This window comes from Poecilia formosa, unplaced genomic scaffold (genome assembly GCF_000485575.1).
Source record: "Poecilia formosa unplaced genomic scaffold, Poecilia_formosa-5.1.2 Scaffold88, whole genome shotgun sequence".
NCBI classification, from domain to species: domain Eukaryota; kingdom Metazoa; phylum Chordata; class Actinopteri; order Cyprinodontiformes; family Poeciliidae; genus Poecilia; species Poecilia formosa.
In genome coordinates, this window is record NW_006800027.1 from 710,870 (window position 1) to 734,102 (window position 23,233).

A 23,233-nucleotide genomic window follows, 5' to 3' on the forward strand; every position below is an offset into this window, starting at 1 on the left:
GTCCAAATGTTGTACCACAAAACAAGATTTACGACTATTGAATCAAACAGAATTTTCTCCATTTGTAAAGATTATGCAACGTTTACATTTGTGTCTTGCTTTAAAAGAGCATCTTGGTAGAAAATGCCAAGAAACCCCAGTTATGACAAGATTTAATGTAGCACTTATTTTCACTACTGGGAGTGGCTAAGGAAGGGGCCATTCCAGTTCAAAAAGTGCAAAAATTGGTTTAAAGAAATCAAATTCAGACAAAGGTAAATGGGAATGTTTTTCTTTATTATGAACATGCATAGTTAAGTTATGTACAACACTGGAAACTTGCTTCAGTTCATAGTTAGTCACCTTCCATTTGATGAGCCCCAACCTGTAAGAAAAATAAAAGTCAACACTGAAGTCACCTCTGGCAATTATGATTCATGCGTTATAAACTTACCATGTTATTCTGGTAATCTGCGGTTCAGCTCCTGAAATAATACACATATTCTTCAGTGTTTTTAGTTATCGGGATGGAATACAACCTTTTCTTAGTAGAACCATGTCAGATGTTAAAGATTGACTTCATTATTATATCAGAAGTCTAACACGCAAAGTATCATCACTCGTGATATGAACTGTAATTTTCCCCGTTTTGTGAAAACACCTAAAAAGCGTGCAGATAAATCTTACCTTCGTGTTTCACGGCCTGCCCACGCTGCTGCCACGTGAGCTGCTCGTGCTCAAAGTGCTACATGCACAAAGTGCCTACATGTAATTTGTTCAAGCTTGAATTCACGTTACATCAGTTTTAATACCCAAAATGAATGCAAGTAGCTGAAGAGACATATTTAAGTTCAGTTATTACAAAATTTAGGGTTCAGCTAAAAGAGTCCAAGACAATCACAGCGCGTGCTCTTGCGGAATAAAATGGCTCCGGATGTAAATGCTGCTTTTTTATAGCACATCCGGTGTGTGGAGGCGAGTTTTCATTGGCTGAGAGGCCTATAGCGTTCCCCCTCCTCCACTCCTGTGGATATGAATCCAAAAGTCCAACCTCCGCAGTGGTAATTTCAGGAAGAAGCATCTCTACCAACGCTGTAGCAAACATTTCGACCCATCTGTCTGTGGAAGTCAGAAAATAATTTTCTATGTAGCGACCAGCCGCCCCGGACCACCCAGTCAGTCTGTCCCGGTTTGAGACCCAATGCTAACATGGACTGGCCAGTGCGAAAACGGGCTCTACTGTGCTGCATTTTAGCCTTGTTTTTCTACGCTGGTCCCCAAAAGGTAAGAAAGCTAGCTGGATAAACTAACTTAGACGGGACGAGGTTATTATTGTCGACTAAACAACAAGTATAATTTATAGTGGGATTATTATTTTGTACTTTGGGACGTTTTAATAAAAATGTTTGTACTTCAATGAAGCTAAAATTCAGTCCATATGCTGCGTGTTGACAGCGGTTAGCTAAATACGAACGTTAGCTAGCTTGCTAAACTATTCATTTGACAAGTTATGGGGTCTAAAATCAACTCATCTGACGCATTAAAACCTGCATAGACAAGCTTGTTTTTTTATCTGTCGAGTTTCAGGAAATTACGGGAAACCATTTGTCCTTATATCTGTACAATTTCACATCTGTAACACATCACATTAAATTTTTTTTTACCACTCACTAATACTGCATTGTACTTCATTTAGTTAAGTCTGCGTGATATTAGAAACATATGCAGTTGTGTCTCGTCACGATCTCAATTTTTCCATCCATCATCACCCAACCTACCCTTTAATACATCATAGTGTTTCTTTTTAGTGATCAACAAGAAACGCAGTTCAGCTTAGATAGTAAAATCTTGAAACTTGACAGCCCAACACCATGTGATATAGTAAAATTACACAGTCATGGTTAGAACTTTTGATAGGTTCCTTATTGATAACAGATGCAAGGTTTTGTTTAAAGATTTTTGACTGTAGTTTCAATATTACTGGACACAATAACCCTCAACTGACACAAACAGTGGATATCAAAAGTTTATCCCCTACTTTTAAATCCAGTAAAGCCCATTTGCTGATTAGGACTAAGAAAATTTTAGGTAATTTTGAGTCTTATTACAACAATAATTATGTACTGATGTCAGTATGATGTTTCAAAGGCTTGCTTATCTCAAAAATGGATTCAACAACTTGATGCACAAGTCACAGTTGTACTCCTGAAGGATGTTTTGGTGTTTGTGAGGGATGCTCGTTGCAAAAGAAGCACATGGTGACTTCATGGGGAAACTTTAATATGGTGCTATTACACCAGAAAGTTAAAATTTTCAAGTAAATTTTGCTGTCTATATTAAGGTATAGTTAAAGGATCCAAAGTCCCTAATTAAAGTCAATTAAAAATTGATGCCAGCCATAAAAAACCCAAACAGTGCAGCTCTTAAAAGTATAATCATGCAGTTTTAAAATCCCCTTCTCCCCCTAATTAAATAATTTTCAATTATATTAGGGCATTGCACTAACCCTAATCCATTGTTTTTTTCCAGGCATTTAAGCTTTTTTAAATGTACATAACATGTGCCCTATTTTGAGTGTTCAATAAATAATGACTAAGTGGAATCTGTGGTATGTAGTTGTGTACACTTGAGGTTGGATTTAAATCATTTACAACCCTGTAAAGGCCTGGTCATTCATACTTTGAAACCTTGATGGTATGTATACCTTCTGTTTACGAGGACTTAATCCATAACAACAGACAATGGGCCTGTACCCATTTACAAAAAAAACATCTATAAGTTCATGCAAATCGAAGTAATATCGTATTGGGTATACGCTCTGTGAAGTACATTAACTCCTTGGTTTTTGATTGTTGGTATAAAGCATCGATAATCTGCTGTCTTGGCTTTAATCTTGATCAAAAAGTAATTAACATGTTCAAAACGAGCCAAAACCTTAAAAGCCCCGAGGCAGGGACCCTTCACTGCTACATGAGTAAAACAAACAGCTCAGCTAAGAAGCAGATTAAAGTGGCTTTATAATCCCTTGTCATGTCTCGGGTTCTTTTCTTAGCCTATTAGCGTATGCAGGTGTAGTGTGGGTGACAAATGATAGTCCAACTATATATTCTGAGAGAAACTTCATGGGATTCCTAGAGAAGAAAAGCTCTTTTTGACAGTATTTTCTGCCACAGTTGACACATTTCCTCCTTTAAAAGCATGACACATCAGCGACTGATTGTTATTAATAACTTTAAGGTCCTCCTTTGTGCTTTATACTTACATAAACTTAATTTAATGGTTGACAGTCATCATAAACGTAATAAGTTTATAATTGCTTGAAACTACACAGAGGTCAATTTTACACACTTTCTGTTCAGTGCAAACAGATTTTGAATTGCTAAATCTAAAGAAAAAGTAGATATAATGGAAGTGGCTGTGCTTTATCTCAGTCTGCCAGCACGTGGTTTGCTTTCTTTGTAGCAAAACCCCAAAGGTTCTCTGTAAAGATGTGACTTGTCATTTTAGAAATATTATAGCATCTTAATTCCTTTTAATTGTTGCTGTTAAGATGTTTAGGAATAAATATCTGATACTGCTCTTAAGCATTAGTTATGGTGTTCTTTACAGAAAAAGGATGTATGATTTGATATATTTGTTGATTAGTTGAAGCTGTTGCCAGTACGCACTTCCCATGACACATACACAGATGTGTGAAATTACTATCTTTTTTTTTTTTTTTTTTTCTTGGTTCCTGTGTTGGTTTGTTCTGCACTCGGGCAAGCTGCAGAAATTGCTGATGGCAGCAGACAAGGTGTTTGCTTCGACAAGAAATTCACTTTTTACCCTGATGGTTTTTGTTGTTGCCGTTTCATACTTCGACCACAAGGCTTTGTTTTTTTTTTTTTTTCATGCTCTTCTAAAATGTTTGTTGAAACTTGAAGGGAAAGCCAACAGTTCTGAGCGGCTCTGTGTTTGGCTTGGTTTGCCAAGCAGCAGGCTGCGAGGCGCGGTGACCCTCCGCTGACCGCTGCCGGTGATAACACAAGCATTGAAGTCCCTTTTGAAGCTGACCTCACTTTAAAAAAAAAAAAAGGTTGAAAATTTAGATTCAGGAACAAGAGTGAAGAGTTTTTTTGGTACCCAGTTCTGCAGTATTATGCAACCCTTATTTTGCAATGCTATTTCTGTGTAACACACAGAATGAGGAAATGGAAGGGTGTGCATTATTCTAACCGTTGCTTTAATCCAGCCTTTGTAAATCACATCCATTCTGAGCAGAGAAACTATGAAGCAGATGTCCCTGAAGCGCAACACTTCAACATATGCATCAGCTGCTGAATGTTGGTGTCCATGCAAACCTAGAGAGCCAGCAGATGTTTGGGAACTCATTTGTTTGTGAAACCAAGAGAGCTGCTGGGGGTTATGAGGGGGGCGAGAACAGATTAGTTATGACTCTTCCCAGCACGCTTGTACGGTGCCTTGTGAGGTTGAGGCCCAGTGGGAACAGTTGCAGGTGCATATTATTGACACGCATGCTCATAAAGGATGGATGAGACCACAGGGAGAGAACTTGGGGCCAGTGTCGAACGATGTCTTTTCTCTCTGCAGATGTTCTGAAACCTTCATTTGTTTTTTTTTTTGTCTTAGTTTCTGTTCTTTTTGGTGCTAGAAGTTTCAGAACAGTGTGATGAATAACCAGAGTACACAGGTTATTGTGAAACGGCTTTTATAGGGTGTCTGCCACTGGTCAGTCACTGACGCTGTTTACAGAGGAATGGTAGGCCATGTCACCAAAGGTGGAGACAAACTGCAGTAGTAGTTCCACGTGTTCTTGATCGCACGTGCATTAAAGGCTGATGGATGGAAATCCTGCTGGTTCTGTTATTTTAAAAAACATTTTTTATTTTTTCAATTTTTTTTATATTTTCCAGAATTCTAAAAATACATCTTAAAATATCAAAAGGCTGATCTGATTGACTTTATTGAATATTAGTGGTTTGGTAAGCAGATTGTGTTTCTTAAACTCCTGACTTTAAAAAGATGCACTTACGAAACCACAACATTTCTCAGCATATTGTTCCTATGTCTTAATAAGATGCAGGAGAAAGCTGCACACTGCTAGTCAGCTGGCTGAAAGAAGACTCCTGCATTTCAACCTTGCTTGTAAGAATGCATTCACACCAGCCCAGTTTAGTCCACTTTAATCAAACTCTGGTTGTTTTCGATTGTGTGAATGCACACCTGTGCTCAGTTTCTTCTTCACAGGATTTTGTGTGGTTTCCTTCATCGGTTCTTGGTGCAGCGCCACAACAGGTGACGATGGGGGAACAGATTTTGGTTAGTTTGATGCAGTGCATTGTGAAAGTGAACTGAACTATCTGAAAATGTTACCAATGTTGTAATTTTGGTTCTCAATAGAGCCAACTCTGCAGGACCAACAGGTGTGTGGAGTAGAAACACCCTAAGAAAGACGAATTCAGCTGCTTGAAAATGTTTCCAGAATCACGGGCAGTCATTGTTTGAAAACTAAAAGAGAACCACGTCATTTTATTATATTAGTTTTAAAAACTAATGATGGCATAGCAAAATGCCTGTAGCTGACTGCAGGGCTACCTGAGCAGATAACCTGACTAATTAGGCAGATACCATCTGCCTGTTTGTAATTGTGCTTCTCTTCGAATAAGTGAACAATCACAGTTGTGATAAGGACTGCTACTGAATAGACCGGGGGTGGCCAAGTCCAGTCCTCGAGAGCCACCATCCTGCAAGTTTTAGAAGTATCCTTACTCCAACAGACCGGGATCAGCTCTACAGAGGCCTGATAACGAGCCAGTCATTTGATTCAGGTGTGTTGAAGCAGGGATGCATCTGAAACTTGCAGGATGGTGGCTCTCGAGGACTGGACTTGGCCACCCCTGGAATAGACTGATGTTTTTAATCCAAGTTATCATTCAACAATCTAACATGCTTAGATTAGACCCCTTTCTGTGACTCTCAGTGGTGGTCTATTTGGTCCAGATAGTGCTCCATCTGAGGCAGACCCTGTCCCTGGTGCCATGTGCGCTCCAGTGTCCCTTGTATGTGAGTAGGCGTTGAAGGGTTTGAAGAGAGGAGTGCCCATCTGGGCTGCCGGCCCACTATTCAGCTGTGTGTGCTAAACTTGAAGAGCTCCTTTGACAAAGTCCTTAGATATATTTCAAAAGGCAAAACCAACTTTACAAGATCTACTGGAAGGAAGGAATGCAACTTTTAACCCTGTAAGGCTTTACCAGCCATCTATACCATTATAGCATGTTTGAACAGTAAAGCTGGAGACACAATGTGTTAGAAACCTTCACTCTGTCAAACCAAACACTGCATGTCTTCTAGCTCCTTTTGCACAGATTGATCAGGTGATCATGAGGGGATGCAGTGGTGCATTACATGATTCTCGCCGTTCTGAAAATCTAGCTGCTTTAGAAGTTGTGGAACTAGCCCGGTTTGGGGGCACTACATGTTCTGGGACCAATAAATGGATGTAAAAGCATACTTTCCTTAGTCTAGGTAATTTCTCTGAGGAAGCTATTTTCAGTTCTCCAGGGAGCTCTTTATAGGTAATGCCTTTTATCGATATTGCTGTGGTTTAACGGGCAAATGAGCACAGCTTCCACTGCTTAGATTTCCTGTGACAGAGAAGTCAAAATCAAAACGCAAACATTTTTGTTCTTATATTATATAAGGGGACATATTGTGCAAAATTCACTTTTTGTACAAATTCCTATATGGGTCTCTATGGGTTCTAGAAACAGTCAAAGTGCTATAAAAACAAACAAAAAAAAAACACACCTAATCATTTGCTGGCAATAAGTTTGTTTTTTGGTGTCTGTAAAATTTCCTGATTATCAAGTCACAATCGGCGAGCGCTGCTTTGTTACCTAGCAACCCAAGCTGAGCCCAGCCCAGGTGGAACCCCAGCAAGTCTGGTCAGTTGGTTTTACTGCTGTATGCACTGTGCAATGGCCGCTGGAAAAGACAAGTGTTTTGTTGATAACTTACTGTTACTGCATCCTTGATGGTTGTGCAGGAAGCTCCACTTCAGTTTGCTTCAGGGTCAAAGATGTACCATTGTATCATTGTGTATCTGTTTGCAGCCATTTTCACATGTACTAGTGCTGCCTTCTAGTTACCTTGGAAGTTGTAACTTGGAGCTGGGTTTGATGTCGGACCCGAGGTAACGGCGTTCTAGTTGACAGGCTGGAATTTCAACATGGCAACACCCATTAACATTGTTTGGTGTACCTTTGTATCATTGTAAGCTTTTCTTTCCATAAGCAAAAAACACTTTTAATGAGTTCATTTTGGAGTTGCAGGTTGCACATGTATCATTAATTTTAGACACACTCTTGCATGCGTGTCTTGTGAAATAAACATGTTTCCTCCACATCTTGCCACTGTAGATGCGAGAAGGACAACTTGAAACACGAAGTCGACCTTACAAGGCGGCTGGGAAACTCGGCTTTGAGAGCTGCTCCTTTTTGTCAGCTGGAAATCCAACGTCAGAGGGCATTCCAGTTGATTCTTCTAACTGGGAAGTCAGAATATTCCAGTTCCGAGTATAACTGGAACACAGGAAGAGTACAGGTGTAAACATAGACTTGGGAGGGGTGGCCAGCAGCAACTCATTTTGATTTAAAGTGAAAGAGCCTTAAAACGGCTAATTGTGAAAAGGAGCTAAAAATAGGCAGAACTGAGCCCACAGACATTTGTTCGAGAATAGGCCCCCTATTAAAGTGCTTTTAAAAGGAACTAGAGAAAGTTCGAGAGTGAATAAAGTTTTCGGAGGCTATATGGAGCACTACCCCTTTTGTACATTGCCACGTCCTGCTGCTTATTTTTGCAGTAGTGATAAACGCACAAACATGGAAACTAAAGGAGCCCCGCAGCTAACTCTTACTAAGGTGACATTGTTTTTAACTACAGTTGGAAAGCTAATAGGGGCCTGTCCGTTAAACGGTCTCCACCCATGCTGGCAGTCTGCCTGATTGACCAACTAATATCAGCTTGTTCTACAACTAAAATTACTCTGTAAAAAGGAGAATGATAATAAGGTTTAATATTGTATACAATAAATGCTTATTTTTGTGAGTAGATTATTCAGAATCTCAAGTCCAAGATTAAAGTACACAACATGTGAATAGAGGTCAAATTAGTTCATCATGTTAAATTTGCCACCCTTTGCTCTGGTTTGTGCTTTAAGCCATACAGCAGTTCTGTAGACCATCTAACACAAGTCTGTCATCCTGATCCAGATGTCTTCATATCATTACATGATTATTTCAACATTTTTATACTGTTTGCTATGTGTGAGGCTGAGTAATAGTCGAGCGATTACAGACTTATCCACTGCCCCGAATGCAGGCGCACATGTTCTAACCTAACCTGGGGGTTTAAACGGCAGGATGCATGCATAAACACATCTACTGGTTAAGGACATCCTGTCAGTGTTGCATGATGATCATTTATTTGAGCTGTTTTCTGTTTTTGTAGGGATTTTGCAGCGCCAGCACGGTTGCCCTTCCTGAAAGCCTGCTCTTTGTGTCCACCCTGGATGGAAACCTGCATGCCGTTAGCAAAAAGTCTGGCTCTATCAAGTGGACTCTGAAAGAAGGTAAGAGGAGACGGCTGGTGTCAAGTTAAAGTGTTTGTATGCTCTTCTCCTCGTTATTCATACCGCATTTCAAACACAAAGTACGATTGTTGTCCTGATGCCTGGTTGAAAACAGTGGAATCCTTGTTTTGCTTTGTTGGGATGCAGCTTTCATTGGAGTAAAGCAACAAATTGATCAAATTGTAGGCAACATTTTATTGTATTTTGCTAGTGTGAATTGTCCTTACAGCATGTCCACACCTGAACATTTTTATGCAATCGAATTAGCATCACTCCCTGGATCATCTGGTCTAGCCAGGGTAATTAGGATTTTGTAATGCTTCATACACCTGGAATCTAAAAACAGAGCTTGTCGCTATGTGTCAAATCAGTTGTATTTCTTTAAAAACGTATTTACAACCCTGAAAAAAAATAAAATTAAGAGACCTCACGGTTATTCTACCAAATGTTGATTTCTGAACTCTTCCTGAGTAAAAATATTAACATTGTTGTCTCTAAATGAATATGAACTTGTTTTCTTTGCATTATTTGAGGTCTGAAAGCACTGCAGCTTTTTTTTGTTATTGTGACCATCTCTCATTTTCTGCAAATAAGTATAACATTTTTGCTTTGAAGTTTGGAGACAGGCTGTCTGTCACTCATAGAATAAAATATCAATGTTCATTTTACTCAAACACATATCTAAAAGTAAAATCAGAGAAGCTGATCATTTTAAGTGGTCTCTTAATTTTTTTTTTTACTGCCTATACTGCCTTTGTGCCTAGATTTAGTAATCCTATTTTTATTGTGTGGTCAAGTCTAGAAGGACTAGAAGAAGCTGTTCATTCAGGTTCTCTTGGCCATGAGATGCGGGTAATTATTAACGGAGAAAGGGGGAAATGCTGCCTCTAATCAAGGTCTGAGTGGGCCAGGATCAGGAACTTTACGGTAGTGTCACCTGCACTCATGGCCCACACCATGGTTACCATCGCAAGGCTCTGTATGCTCTGGAATCGCATTAGATAATGAGGCTTGGGAAAACTAGCAGAAGAAAGAGTTTAGGGGTATTTTTCTTATATTCTTGTTATAAACTCACAATTTTAAGTGTGTATTCTTCTGTTTTTGTGGACTTACTTTAGGCTTGACTTTTGTTTTGTTTTACTTTTTTTTTTTTTAGTTTTTTTTTTTTTAGGTAAAAACAAATTTAGTTCAAGCTTGTTAATCCCTCCTGGCTCTACTCAATATCCAAATCTGCCATGATGAGGCAGAGGCTGCCTCCTCCGCATCATCTGTTTTCCTGGAACAGCTACTGAATATAAATTTCACCAGGCTTTGCACACACCTGCCGCATTTCAGTCAGGAAACGACGAGAGGGAAGCAGAAATCTTCCACCTTTGTCAATACTGAACAGTGCAGTTTAATATCAAACCTGTCATAATGCTGCTCGCTTCTCTCTTTGCAGACATGTATTTATATTTCAGCCAGTCAGACTTAACCCCCAATAAACATTTGCTGAAGACTAATGTTTACTGAATAAAACGGTTATTTACCATCGTTGGATTATCTCACACCTAACCCCGTGCCATTGTGGACACCTTCCAGCTCCACCTGCTCCACACCCAGCTTGTTCACACTGGTGGGACTTGTTTGTCTTTTTTGCAACAGACGCTTCAGGTTTGGGGTTCGACTGGTTTGGTAACCCCATTGAAAGATGGAGGAAATCTTATGTAGGCTTCTCCCTCTTCTTTTTGTTGAAGACAACTTTTAGCAAGATTTTATTCCATTTATACTGGGGTAGGTCAGTCGGATTGGGCTTTTTGATGTTGCGATCACATTGAATGATTGTTATTCTTGTTCTCTCTGCTGGTGTGTCATGCCTGATTTACTCACAGAAAGCTTATCTGTTTGCCCTTCATGTTTGCCACTGGGGCTTGCATGTCCATTTGGACTTTGTGTCCTCTGCAGTCTGACGTCTCCAGCATTCATGTCTCTCACTTACTCAGCGGCCGCTGGCCATGTTTTCGTCTGCTGGATGATATTCCTGTCAGTCCTGACTATCGTCTTTGTGTCCTCACAGATCCAGTTCTTCAGGTCCCGACACATGTAGCAGAGTACGTATCCAAGTTATCTTTTTTTTTTTTTCTTTTGTTGGATACATGAGTGTTTTTTGCAAAAGTGTTCACACCCCTTAAACATACTGGCCTTTCCCAAAGTTTGTCACATAAGATACAAAATATGTTTTTTTTGTTTTTTTTAATATAGCCAGCATTTAGATTGTGAATGAATAAATTCCAGTGCAGCCAATTGTTTCTAAAAGCCATCTAATTAACATGGAGGTAATTTAACTTCAGAATAAATCTGGGTGTTCTGTGAAGGTCTCAGCGCTTTGGTTTAAGCTTCCATCCCCACAGTGAAACATGTAGAAAAACAAACCACTACGACTGAAAAAGACTTCAGACTGTGGTGGAGGTTGCTTTTCAGGACAACCAATCTGAGCATGCAGCCAAAGCTGCGAGACTTGAAAATTGATGTTTGCAGATGCTGCTAGTCTGAGCTGACTGAGGTTAAGTCCTTCAACTTTTTAGATGGTTATTGGTGTTATAAAATAACACAAAATCTCTGGTTGTTCCAGTTCATGTTGTGCTGTCACATTTATGGCTGTAAAGTGGCAAAATGTGATAAAAGTTAAAAAAATTTTAAGAATACTTTTTTCAAGACACTGTGTTCTACTGTATCTTATCTCTATGTAGCAAAAGACAGTATATTCTAATGAGTATTGTGACATGCTGAGCTCGACCTGCTGCTTTACAATTAACTTTGTTGCCTTTGTTTTTCTCACCAGACCAGCGTTTCTGCCGGACCCCAACGACGGCAGCCTGTACTCTCTGGGTGGAAAGAACAACGAAGGCCTCACGGTAAAAGGAAATGCGTTTTATCGAAGCATTTTAATCTTCCGTCTTTGGTATGAACCACCGCTCAGTTCCTTGTTCGGTAGAAAAATAGTCATGCTTTCTCATTATGAGTTTGCAGCTGTAGCGCTTCAATACTACATGGTGCTATATTTTGTTGTTGACCCTGAAAACCACAAGGTTTATCTGAGGCTTTTTGTTGTAACAGAAATTGCCTTTCACCATCCCCGAGCTGGTGCAAGCCTCACCGTGTCGCAGCTCTGATGGAATCCTCTACATGGGTAAGACCCATTCATAAATTTCTGGTCACGGCGTACGCATACACATTTGTAGATTCCACCTGCGTTCCTCACCTTTCATAAAGGACTGGGTGTTATCTGGTTTCAGCAGAATATAACGCGTCGTCTTCTGGTTCCACTAAATCTGCAGCCTCGGCTCTTTTGAATTTTTAAGTGTTAACGCAGGAACTTTGATCTACCATCGTTTGAACAAAAGCTAGTCACATTTGCCTCCTTACTATCATCATCATCAGTCAGGCATTTAATTATATAGATGCAAACTTTTGCTGGTTGAATACTTTAATATACAACTACTTTTCATGTATGTGGCTTCACATTTTGTGAAAATACTCTATGAAGTGTAAATGCAAAACTTTGAGGGACTATCTATGCCACTATGGAGTGATAAAACTCAGGTTTAACAGTCGCAGGTTATTTTGAATAACTGGTAAAAAAGTGCCTCATTTAATCAGATTAACGGTTCTGTGGGCAGGAAAGCGTTATAAATGGGGGTTTTTCGCAAGTGGAGCAATTTCACATTTTAATGCATTAGAACCACAAACCTCAATGCGTTTTGTTGAGGATCAGCAGTGTTTTAAAAGGCATGCTGTTTTGGGCACGTCTCTGCCTGTTGGGACATTTTTACCTATTTTTCTTTGCAAAATTTATTAAACTCAGTCACATTGGATGGAAGGCTTCACCACCTTAAGTATTTTGCAGCCAGCAACAGGTTTTGTTTCCAGTGTTTCCTTTTTTTTTTATATTGACACCCATCTTATCAGCTTTCACCAGCTTCCGTTTTAGTTTTCTAAACCAGCTTTAAACTTCTCCCTGACCTCCCTGCTGTGATCTTTGGTCTCCAGGATGCTCTTTGTTCTCTAACAAGCCTTCAAATAATACCTGCATTTATACCGAGATTAAATTGAGCGACCGCATAAAATCCCAACAAAGTACATTGAAGTTTGTAACGCCACAAAATGTTTTGCAAGACTGCTATCGCCAGGTGCAGTTTCAAAGCTGAAATCGCCTAACTAATCAGTTTCCTGTGTGTGTTTGTCTATGTGCTCTCCTGCAGGTAAAAAGCAGGACTTGTGGTATGTGGTGGATTTGCTAACAGGTGAAAAACAGCAGACGTTGACGTCGTCCTTCGCTGAAATGCTCTGTCCGTCTTCATCCCTTCTATATCTGGGACGAACGGGTAAAAACAAAACTAGCTCAGCTGCTTTTGTTTTTTTTTTTATTCTAACCAGAATCTATGACATTCAAGATTTAATCTAGTTTACCAGAAGCCTTCATTTATAAATTTATTTTTCCGAGACTGTTTATATAGTCATTTCTCATTAGTGCAGCCAATTTATTTAACTTCCAAACAAGACAACTACCTCTCCAATAATTAGCTCCTTAAATTTTAAGGGGCTAGGAGTGTTTGGAAGTTCAAAGCTCACATTAGCTTTTTGTTGGCCATCGTTAAGGAAATTTCACACCATTCAGCTTTGCAGTTTTACAATAAAACTGACACTGAAGCCCTGCAGTGTGTGCTGCTTACGTAGCCATGCATGTTTCTGTCTTTGTTAGAGTACACCATCACCATGTACGACACAAAGAACAGAGAGCTGCGCTGGAATGCCACCTATTCTGACTATGCCTCCACCCTCCCCGATGATGATATGAAATACAGTAAGATTCCTGCTCGAGCATGCTCGTTGTTGACCTAACCCTAACTCTCCAGTACACTGGGCATGCTAATAGCATCTCGTTATTCCCTCCACAGAAATGGCTCATTTTGTCTCAAATGGCGACGGCCTCGTGGTGACCGTGGACAGCGAGACGGGAGACGTTCAGTGGGTGCAGAACTACAATTCTCCTGTGGTGGCGATGTACATCTGGCAGCGGGAGGGTCTTCGCAAAGTTCCCCACACCAACGTCGCCGTGGAAACACTGCGCTACCTCACTTTCATGTCCGGAGAGGTCGGACGGATAACCCAATGGAAATATCCGTTTCCAAAGGAGAAGAAACCCAAAAATAAATTCATGTAAGTAATTCTTTTGCTTAATTTGCCTTAGATTTTTTTTTTTTTTTTTTTTTTTTACATTTTATCTTCTGTATTTTTTATGTATTTAGTTCCATTTTACATATATGTTCAGAGATAAATAAATAAAGCTATGTAATTTAGCTAAAAAGCTGGGCAGTCAGTCTTGTATTAATTAAATTAATGGAAGGTTAAGTGGAAGGAAAATGTCTGGTTGAAAAAAATCCAATCTTTGGCTGGAATTGGAGCTTCCAGAAGCCTCTTTTCAAAATAAAGTAAATCTTTTTTTTCTTTCTTTCTGTGGAAATAAAGCTCCAGAAGCCTGGAGGGAAAAGCTGAAAAGTAAAACCAGGACCCATTGGTCTTTTCTGAATTGTTTTAGCCTTGTCATTTGGCTTGACAAGATTTTTATCTATGTCGCTGCGCAGTTTATTGTCAAACTTGTCGAAATGTTTTTGGTTGTGAAATAACAGGTTTAACTGACGGTTTTTATTTCTGTTCTTTTCAGGGCCACTTTATATGTGGGCAAATACTCCACTAGCCTGTATGCATCACCGTCTCTGGTGCATGATGGAGTCACAGTGGTGGTGAGCACAATCTGCATATTAAATCAAGCGCAACATTGATCACGTCAACAGCATGGCAATGATTTAGATTTTTTTTTTTTTAAATCAGTCTTTATATTTGCATTAAGTTTGATTTCTGTCAATGTTTTTACTTAGTTTCTTAGTTGATAAACCTTGAAGACTTGATTGTTTGAAGTAGGAAGCTGCTATTTCTACAGACTTCCTTTTTATAGAAGCTCATGAGGCGTCTGATAACAGGAAGTGTGTGTTTGTCTTTAGCCTCGTGGAAGCACCTTCCCCCTGCTGGAAGGCCCAGATAGCCAGGAGACAGAGGAGGATAAGGAGTGTGTCATCACTCCGAGCACAAGTGTGAAATTCAACGCTGGCCTCCGAGAGCGAAACCGGATCAACTTTATGAGGAACTATCTGCTTCTCATAGGTGCGGCACAAAACAAATCACAGCTGTTAGAATCTTTAGTTGCTTATCTTGAAGCTAGGAGAAGAAAAAGAGATTTGATGTCATTTTATAATGGTTTAAAAATCCACTTTCCTAAACAAGTTTTGATGTCGGCACTCTTAACCAAAGACCACACACTTCCTCAGAACTTAGAAGTGTTTGTGCTTTCAGTTTAATGTGGCCTGCCATCTACTGGGTGACTGATGGAACTGCAGAAATGTTTTTGTTTTGTTAATATTGGCCTGAACAGAAGTGGAATGTTTTGGCAATAATTTGTCCTGTACCAATGCTTGTCTAATCTGTTTTTAAAATCTCAAATAAAAAGTCTGTCTTTCATTTTTTAGCTGCCTTCATGGTATTTTGCTGGCTGTGTCCATTGTGCTTACTTTTATTAACATGGGACAATTTAAAGCATAACTATGTATTTAAAATATGGAAAGTAGCTGTTTTCTCTTATTTTATATTAACTGCAGCTGAAGAAAACAAGTTTTGTTTAACGTGTGCTTAAAGGCTATTTTATGAACGCATTCTCATAAGAATATTCTTCTAATGTTAACAGCACCTGTATAACCCAGTGTGGTGAGGGGTGGAGTCTCCACTCCCTTAAACTGTTTAAAAAAAAAAAGAAATTCATTGTTGGGTTTGAAATGAAACTGTTTCTGTTGGTGTTTTGGATACTTCAGACTTGAATTTCTTTGTTTGTGAAGCTTTTTTTCCGTATCGCTTTTCAGGTCACCATGAAACGCCCCCTGAGGCTCACACCAAGATCCTGGAAACATTCCCTGAAAACTTCCCTCGTAACCAAGGCAACGTCATCCCACCTACTACGGATAAGAAAGGAGAGGAGGTCCGGGTCATCTCGCATGTGATGGAAATATCCTGACTCTCCATGCTCTTTTTATTCTTTTTAACATCTTTCCTGCTCTTCTGATTCCTCTCTGCAGAAGGTCAATGACAGCGGCATGGACGATAGGCAGCCTTCAACCTCCATCCAGGAACCAGGGACCAGCAGCCGGACGGCGCGCCCGGAGGCCCCTGTGGACTCCATGCTGAAAGACATGGCCACCATCATCTTCTCCACTTTCCTTCTCGCTGGCTGGGTGGCTTTTGTTATCATCTACCCCAAGGTAAGAAAAAATCTCACCTTTTCTAAAGCATCAAATGTACTCATCATAGAGGATTTCTATCACAGCTGTAGCTAATAACTGTAAACCCTGTAGAGTTCTGGCTACATGAATTGACCTTTGTTTTGGCAAATTGATGGTTGGATTTTTTTTTGTATTTTTAAGAGCAAGATTTTTCTGCATAAAAAATATATATATATATATATATATATATATAATTTTATTTTTTTAAAGGCTTTTTACACATCGTTATACGGGGTGCTGACAAAGAAGTTCCTTTTATTAAATTTGACTAAACAAATTATATAAACTAAACAAATTATATAAAAGTTTCAAAACTAATTTAGGACCGAGTTAGAAAATAAGAAGAGGATGAGGTGCTTGAGTGTGGAAATAGCTCAGAATTAACCTGTGGAAGCTGTACCTGCTGACTTTTTATTAGCTTTATATAATAGGTGTATGTATAGGATCTCAAATGGCTGGAAAAGGTGCACCCTTTATGTTTTCTGTTGTTTCTTGCTACAGAGCGTGCACAAGCAGCAGCAGCTGCAGCACCAGGAGTTCCAGAGACAGATGGAGGAGCGGCTGGAGCTGCTCCAGCGGCAGCAGCCTTTCTCCCCTGCAGACGTGGGTTTGGCTCCCGACGGCGACTTCCTGGACGTGGCCCGCACTCGCTCCGACTGCTCAGACCACAGCAGTCCCAACGTCACGCCCCATGCCTCCAACCACTCCAACTTATCTGTGTCTGAGGTGGGCAGCTCAATTTATGAGCATGAAGATGGAGGTAAGGCTCCAGTTCCGTTTTTGTACATCAGCTGGTTTGTTGTGGCCTCGTTTTCACTGCTTGAAATGTGTTTTTGTCAGAGGAAGACTTCTCTACGGTCAGAGTCGGCAACATTACCTTCCACCCCAAACAGGTGCTGGGCCATGGTGCCGAGGGAACTATGGTTTATAAGTAAGGGAATCAGGCTTTGCAGCTTTTTGGGTAAAATTTCATTTATTCCCTCACCTCAGTATTACATTTCCACTGTTTCTCCAACAGGGGGCAGTTTGACAACCGTCCAGTGGCGGTGAAGAGAATCCTCCCAGAGTGCTTCAGCTTTGCAGACCGAGAGGTTCAGCTGCTCAGAGAGTCTGATGAGCATCCAAATGTCATCCGTTACTTCTGCACTGAGCGGGACCGCCAGTTCCAGTACATCGCCATAGAGCTGTGTGCTGCCACGCTTCAGGAGGTAGATAATCAATCATAATGTTTTTTTGTTTTTGTTTTTTTTTTTTAAATAAAGTTAGTCTTCTGATCTTGAACAACAACTGAACCCTAAGGTGCTGTCAAAAGTGTGCTCAGTGGCACAGCTTCACCGTCACCACTGGTCTCCAAATTACGAAGGATGCTCAGAGAAATTCAGGAAATCTTGATGCTCTTTTCAAATATGAATTGCGCTAACATAAACTTTTCCTCAAGCCTGTTTAATATCCCACACCACCTCAAGCTACTCCCCACTATTGCTTATCATTTGTAAGACCAGTGACCCCTAGTATTTTACACCCCAACCAGACTGAAGCTACTGGAAACATAACTTGCTGTCATGAATCTTGTATCTGTCCCCAATGCATTTGAGAAAACAAATGATTGTTTTTTTTCCCCCCAACTTGTTCTTGGTCATGAGTTTGTCCACTCTCCCTCTCACTATTTGAACAAACATATTAATGTTATTAAATGGCTAATAGAACCTAAAACCATCCCATTACAGGTTGATGCTGATACATCTTAATTTTTAACACACTTCTAACAAGCTAATACAAAGAGCTCTCCCTTTCTCACTTATTTAATAGGTTTTTTTCCCTCTGGTTTATTTTTTATGTCTTTTGATTTTGTCTTAATCTGTGGGTTTGAAATGTACCCACAAAATGTGACAATATGTTGCAACGTTGTTCTTTCCTCCTCTGAGTCTATAGTAATGTTGAACTCACTTCACTGTAGAAAGTTCTTACAGTTTATGATGAACTTGACCTTTGGTGATTCCTGGGACGCTTCTAAATCTGTTAGCCAGTTTCCGTTCATATGAGGGTGATGGTTTTTGTCAGTTTGTTGAAACTAAATGCTGCTGCATTCCAGCAGGACAATTACCCCCAAATCTCATCAAAATTCCTTTTGCCATGGATAAAGTTGGCTAATATTAAACTTTTATAAAGACCCTGACCTCAGCCCTATTAAACATTAATGGGCTGCAGTTAAAAGCCTCATCCAGGCCAAGCCTGACCATGTCACTACCCTGAAGAAAGAACTTCCCATCATAACGTTTTCTCCACAGAATGCTTTTTTTAATTCTATTTTCAACGTCATTACCTTTCCTCTTGCTAGTATGTGGAGAAAAAGGATTTCAACAGACATGGACTTGAGCCAGTCATGCTCCTGCAGCAGACCATGTCCGGATTGGCCCATCTGCACTCTCTCAAAATAGGTAAGTGTCTCTAAAACCTAAAATCCTTTCACTGTCTTCATGTCCTTGGTTGCCGTTGAAACATAATTTTCCCTGTCCCTCCAGTCCACAGAGACCTGAAGCCCCACAACATTCTGGTATCCATGCCGAACGCACATGGCCGAGTCCGGGCCATGATCTCCGACTTCGGCTTGTGTAAGAAGCTGGCGGTGGGACGTCACAGTTTCAGTCGACGGTCCGGGGTCCCAGGGACCGAGGGCTGGATTGCTCCAGAGGTCCTCAGTGAGGACTTCAAGGACAACCCGGTGAGTCAGGGATGCAGTTGCACATCTGCCACAGTTGTCATGAGGAGAATTGTATGTTAGTGTTTTCCTGTGAAGCCATCTCAAACTATGTGGCGTCGCTCTTCTAATGTGATCCCTGTAGACCTACGCGGTGGATATCTTCTCTGCCGGTTGTGTCTTCTACTACGTGGTTTCTCAGGGAAGTCACCCCTTTGGGAAGTCTCTACAGAGGCAGGCAAACATCTTACTGGGAGGATACAGCCTCGACTATCTGCAAAGTGACAAACACGGTGAGAAATGCACCCAAGAGGAGTAAAGTAGTTTGTTATTGTTGCTAATTCTCAAAGGCAAAAAAAATTTTTTTTTGTTCTTTTCATAATTAACTCAACACATTTGTGTTTTTTTTTTTTTTTTATCTTCCTAGGTGAAATTGTTGCCAGAGATCTCATAGAACAGATGTTGAGCATGGATCCCCAGAGAAGACCTTCAGCTGAAAGTGTTCTCAAACATCCTTTCTTCTGGACTCTGGAGAAGGAGTTGCAGTTCTTCCAGGTTTGGGCTCTTTTCACCCACTGGGCGTCTTCACAACCAGGGTTTTGCAATCCTGCACTCTGTGGAGAGAAGCAGCAACATTCTTTATCATATATATAGACTGATTGTACTATTTTACAGGTTAATGTACAGGATCAAACGAAGTACGATACCAGCTGCCTTAGTAATATTTTGGTATTTTAATGATTAATGCTAGCAAAAAAAGTCCAAGTTTTTATAGAAGTCACATTTTTTCCTAACACAAAACCCAATATATATGTGTAATCTCCTCACAATTCATTGTTATCGACATGTCTCCAGAGGTATTTATGGGATCACTATGTATTTTTTAAAAACGTTTCAAATTAGAGCACAACACACAGTGATCCATTAGGTGCTTTTATTCAGCCTTATTTTCTTGCTGCTGATTAAAATCATGCTTTTTTTTTTTTTTCCTTTTGGGCAGGATGTGAGTGACAGAATAGAAAAGGAGCCGCTGGACGGACCAATTGTGAGGCAGCTGGAGCGAGGAGGGAGGGCCGTTGTCAAGGGCGACTGGAGAGAGCACATCACGGTGCCACTGCAGACAGGTATGATGAAGCTGGTTAAACGGTGCAAGCCACAATTAAGCATCTTCTAAACAAGTCGCCTTATTTCGTGTGGTGTTGTTTGGCACCTTGATCTCTTACATGTGGTGCGGTTTCATTTTGGGTGTTGTAGTTCTTTGATTTGCTCTCGCAGACGGGGCTGAATGTTTCCTGTCACAGGAAAGAAGAAGTCTGTGAAGTAGGCAGCTTTCTGTCTGCAGTGCCACACTGAAGATCAAAACCTTAGAAAAGTGGTTTGATTAATTAAACATTGCAGAACCACCATTTTATATTCAAGTCATGAAAACGGCAAAAAATAGTAGTGACTGGGTTGTATGTTTATCATTTACCAATGATCTCAAACGTATACAAAATGTACTTTTTGTCAGGGTTTTGTAATGTAAAGTAAGACCTTTTCAAATGTATTTCCCGTTTAAGGCGCCATAGATCAACATTCATCTTTTTAATGACTCAGCTTGATGATGGTCCTTTTGAACTCATTGTAGCCATAGTAACGTCATGTTATGAAATCAGTTGTACACATTTTTTATGAGGAAAAATGTTTAGTTTTTGATGGAGTTATTAATGACTCACTGGAAAAAAAAACTCTTATAATGAAGCATAAATCTCTGAGATTTCTGGCCTTTTTACTAATTCTAACCCCATAATAGATTTATTTTGTAAAAAGCTCAATGGGTTTGATTTTTCTCTGTGGTAGATCTGCGGAAGTTTCGCTCCTATAAGGGCGGGTCAGTCAGAGACCTTCTGCGTGCAATGAGAAACAAGGTGAGGCACAGTTGTTGCGTAATTTAAAACAATCACACTCCTCCCTGCTGTAGTTTTGAGGATTTCTCTCATCTCAACAGAAACATCATTACCGAGAGTTGCCCATCGAGGTACAGGAGACCCTGGGCTCCATCCCCGACGACTTCGTCTCGTACTTCACATCCCGCTTTCCTCACCTCCTGATGCACACTTATCTCGCCATGAGGACGTGTGCGCCTGAGAGGCCTTTCCTGCCTTATTACCCCACTGCAGAACAGCTGCAAAAAACACAGAGCCAGGGTTTGCAAAGACTCACCGAGCCATGCACCCAACCCCTGCCAGATCATACAACACTACCTACGTTGCAAACACAGGAATCGACTCCTTTGACACAGTGTGGGCAGTCGCTGCCCTCGTCCAGAGAACATCCGGTACCTTCAGACTTTTCCGTTCACGCGGCTCACCCAGAAGTCCTGGGGCTGACTCCTCCCAGTGAAAATGTCTCTCAGTGGCCTGCGGTTCCTCTCATGCCGGAGGTACTCGCTATCCTGGACGACAAAACCAGTGCGGACTGAGCCAAAGCTGAAGTGGACCCAGAACTAAGGGAGCTTTGCCTTAAACAGTGGAGAACATTCAGGGGTTTGCTGCTGTGCTGCGGTGAGGTCCAGGCCTGCAGTGCCTGGAGTCGCATGCAAGCGCCGCAGACAAAACAAAAAGTGCCTTCTGCTGGACTGGATTCAGGTTTGTCCGTCTCCGCTCAGACGTCTAACTGCCTACAAGGTGTTGGAATATTTTCTTGTAGCTGGACTGCACAAAGATATTGCTTTTTTAATTTTATTTTATTTTATTACACAGTGCAAAAAAAAAAGTGTCTAAAAGCTCTCTGCTCATTGTTGTGGGAAATGTCTGCATATGTTGTTGAACAATTGGGTAGTTTTCTTGTGCAATGTTGTGTGTTTCTCAGTAAGGGTATTTGCTGAAGATGCTGTATGTGTAGATTTGTACAGAAAGATTTAAAGTTTGGGTCATAAATTGCTTAATATGATCCACGTGCCTTTTTATATATATACATATAAAATACCGGTTTATTCTATATAAACCCATCACTGTGCTGCATGGGTCCTGCTCATTAAACAGACTATGCGTCATGTGCTTGATTTCACTAAATGCTGCTAGAATCTAATTTGTGTTGCTGACTCAGACTGTTCCAAAGTATCTGAATCCAGGAAGTGATTTAATCCTCATCATGATGTTGAGAATGAGTTAAAAAGTGAATCCAGAAAATGGTAACGTGTGACTTTTTTTGTTAGTGTCAGTGACGTTGATGACTTGCACATATTAAATTCTTCATTGTTTTCTACTCGTATTTTTCTTGTTGGTTCATCTTGTGTCTTACAGGATTGCTGCAAGATTTTAGAAATCTATTTTTTAACCTTTACAATCTTTTTTTAATGCATAAATTATGTCTACTCCTATGTTCTTTTGATCATTCTTTTATTTTATATGTAGGTTTTGAATTTAAATTATGGTGGTTTTTAGAAGGGTTTTGAATTTATTTGGCAGAAATGTTCATATTTATTGGGGATAAATAGAGTATTCAACAACCAGAGCCTGGGGCAAACTGAAATATGTTTATGTATTGGGGTCTAGAAAGACTGATGTACATATGGAAGAGCAGATTTTTGTTTTTAACTACAAACAAATGAAGTTTGACATCTACTAAACCACGCTAAGTTTTGCTGTGTCTGTTTGGATTCAGATTTGTAAGACTGACTAAAGTAGAGTTGTTGCCCTTTTTTTTTTTTTTTTTTTTTCCTCTGACTGGTACCAAATTGGATAAACGGTACCTCCCTGTATAATGGTGGCGAATGTGTCTCAACAAGGTTGCACAAAGTACCAAAATATGGCCCTTTTTTGCTTTTCATCTTGCCTAGATAAAATGGTAAATAAAAAAATTTACCAATCAAGTGTTTTTGGTTTCAGCTTGGTTGAAAACTAAATGATTACCATGCGCTTTTCCACTGAGTCAGATTAAATCATAAGTCATGTTAGCCATGATATGGAACACAACAAACGAGGATGAATGTGCTAAAGCTAAAGTCTGTAACATTTTTCTCTAAACAGATAATGCTACGTTGTCGAATAAAATTCTATCCCCATTTTGATGCATAGTGCTGGTAGAATCATGCTGAGGGAATACTTTTCTTTTAATAAATTAAATAATTTTTAAATAATTTAATAAATTAAGCACATCAGTAATATAAGGTTTGTAATTGTACCACTAAACAGCATAAATATTTGCACTCAATCATATATTTTAGTCATATTGGTATTTTTTGGTATTCTTATGGAACCACTAGCCAAAAATGTCAGTCTCACCAGACTGTTAGTTTTTGGTACTTGCAAAAGTATTGAATAATTAATGTTGTGGTCAATCAAAATTCTTGTGAGGGTTTTTCTTCTGCCAGTAATGATGGACACTATAAGTCCTCATCTCTATTTTTCAGATGGGCACTTATGGGAATTTTTTTGAAATGCACAAAAATCTGCAAAGGTCTTGAAACTGGGGCAGATGTTCACCTTTCACTAGAGTAATGACTGTAAACATACAGCAAGAGCTAAAATTCAATTCAGTGCTTTAGGTCAAAGAATATGCTATAAAATTAACCAAAGT

The 23,233-nt window shown here is 39.9% G+C and overlaps 1 protein-coding gene and 1 long non-coding RNA gene across 2 annotated transcripts; one reads left to right on the top strand and one right to left on the bottom strand.

The window, feature by feature from the left end:
- Positions 1-255: 255 nt before the first annotated feature.
- Positions 256-928, bottom strand: LOC103141627 (uncharacterized). Its single transcript, XR_476599.2, has 3 exons — positions 667-928; positions 434-464; positions 256-364 (listed from the first exon to the last, which is right to left on the bottom strand). It is a non-coding gene; the product is annotated as an uncharacterized LOC103141627 (long non-coding RNA).
- Positions 929-992: 64 nt separating this feature from the next.
- ern1 (endoplasmic reticulum to nucleus signaling 1) lies at positions 993-22,028 on the top strand. Its single transcript, XM_007557351.2, has 22 exons — positions 993-1,263; positions 8,488-8,608; positions 10,665-10,698; positions 11,430-11,502; positions 11,705-11,777; positions 12,850-12,972; positions 13,350-13,451; positions 13,546-13,807; positions 14,313-14,391; positions 14,650-14,809; positions 15,559-15,674; positions 15,772-15,954; positions 16,477-16,735; positions 16,816-16,906; positions 16,994-17,183; positions 18,314-18,413; positions 18,498-18,697; positions 18,819-18,966; positions 19,101-19,228; positions 19,674-19,797; positions 20,513-20,580; positions 20,661-22,028. Exons 1-22 carry the CDS (start codon positions 1,189-1,191, stop codon positions 21,132-21,134), a joined length of 3,183 nt encoding a protein of 1,060 aa, XP_007557413.1. The 5' UTR covers positions 993-1,188; the 3' UTR covers positions 21,135-22,028.
- The last annotated feature ends 1,205 nt before the right edge of the window (positions 22,029-23,233 follow it).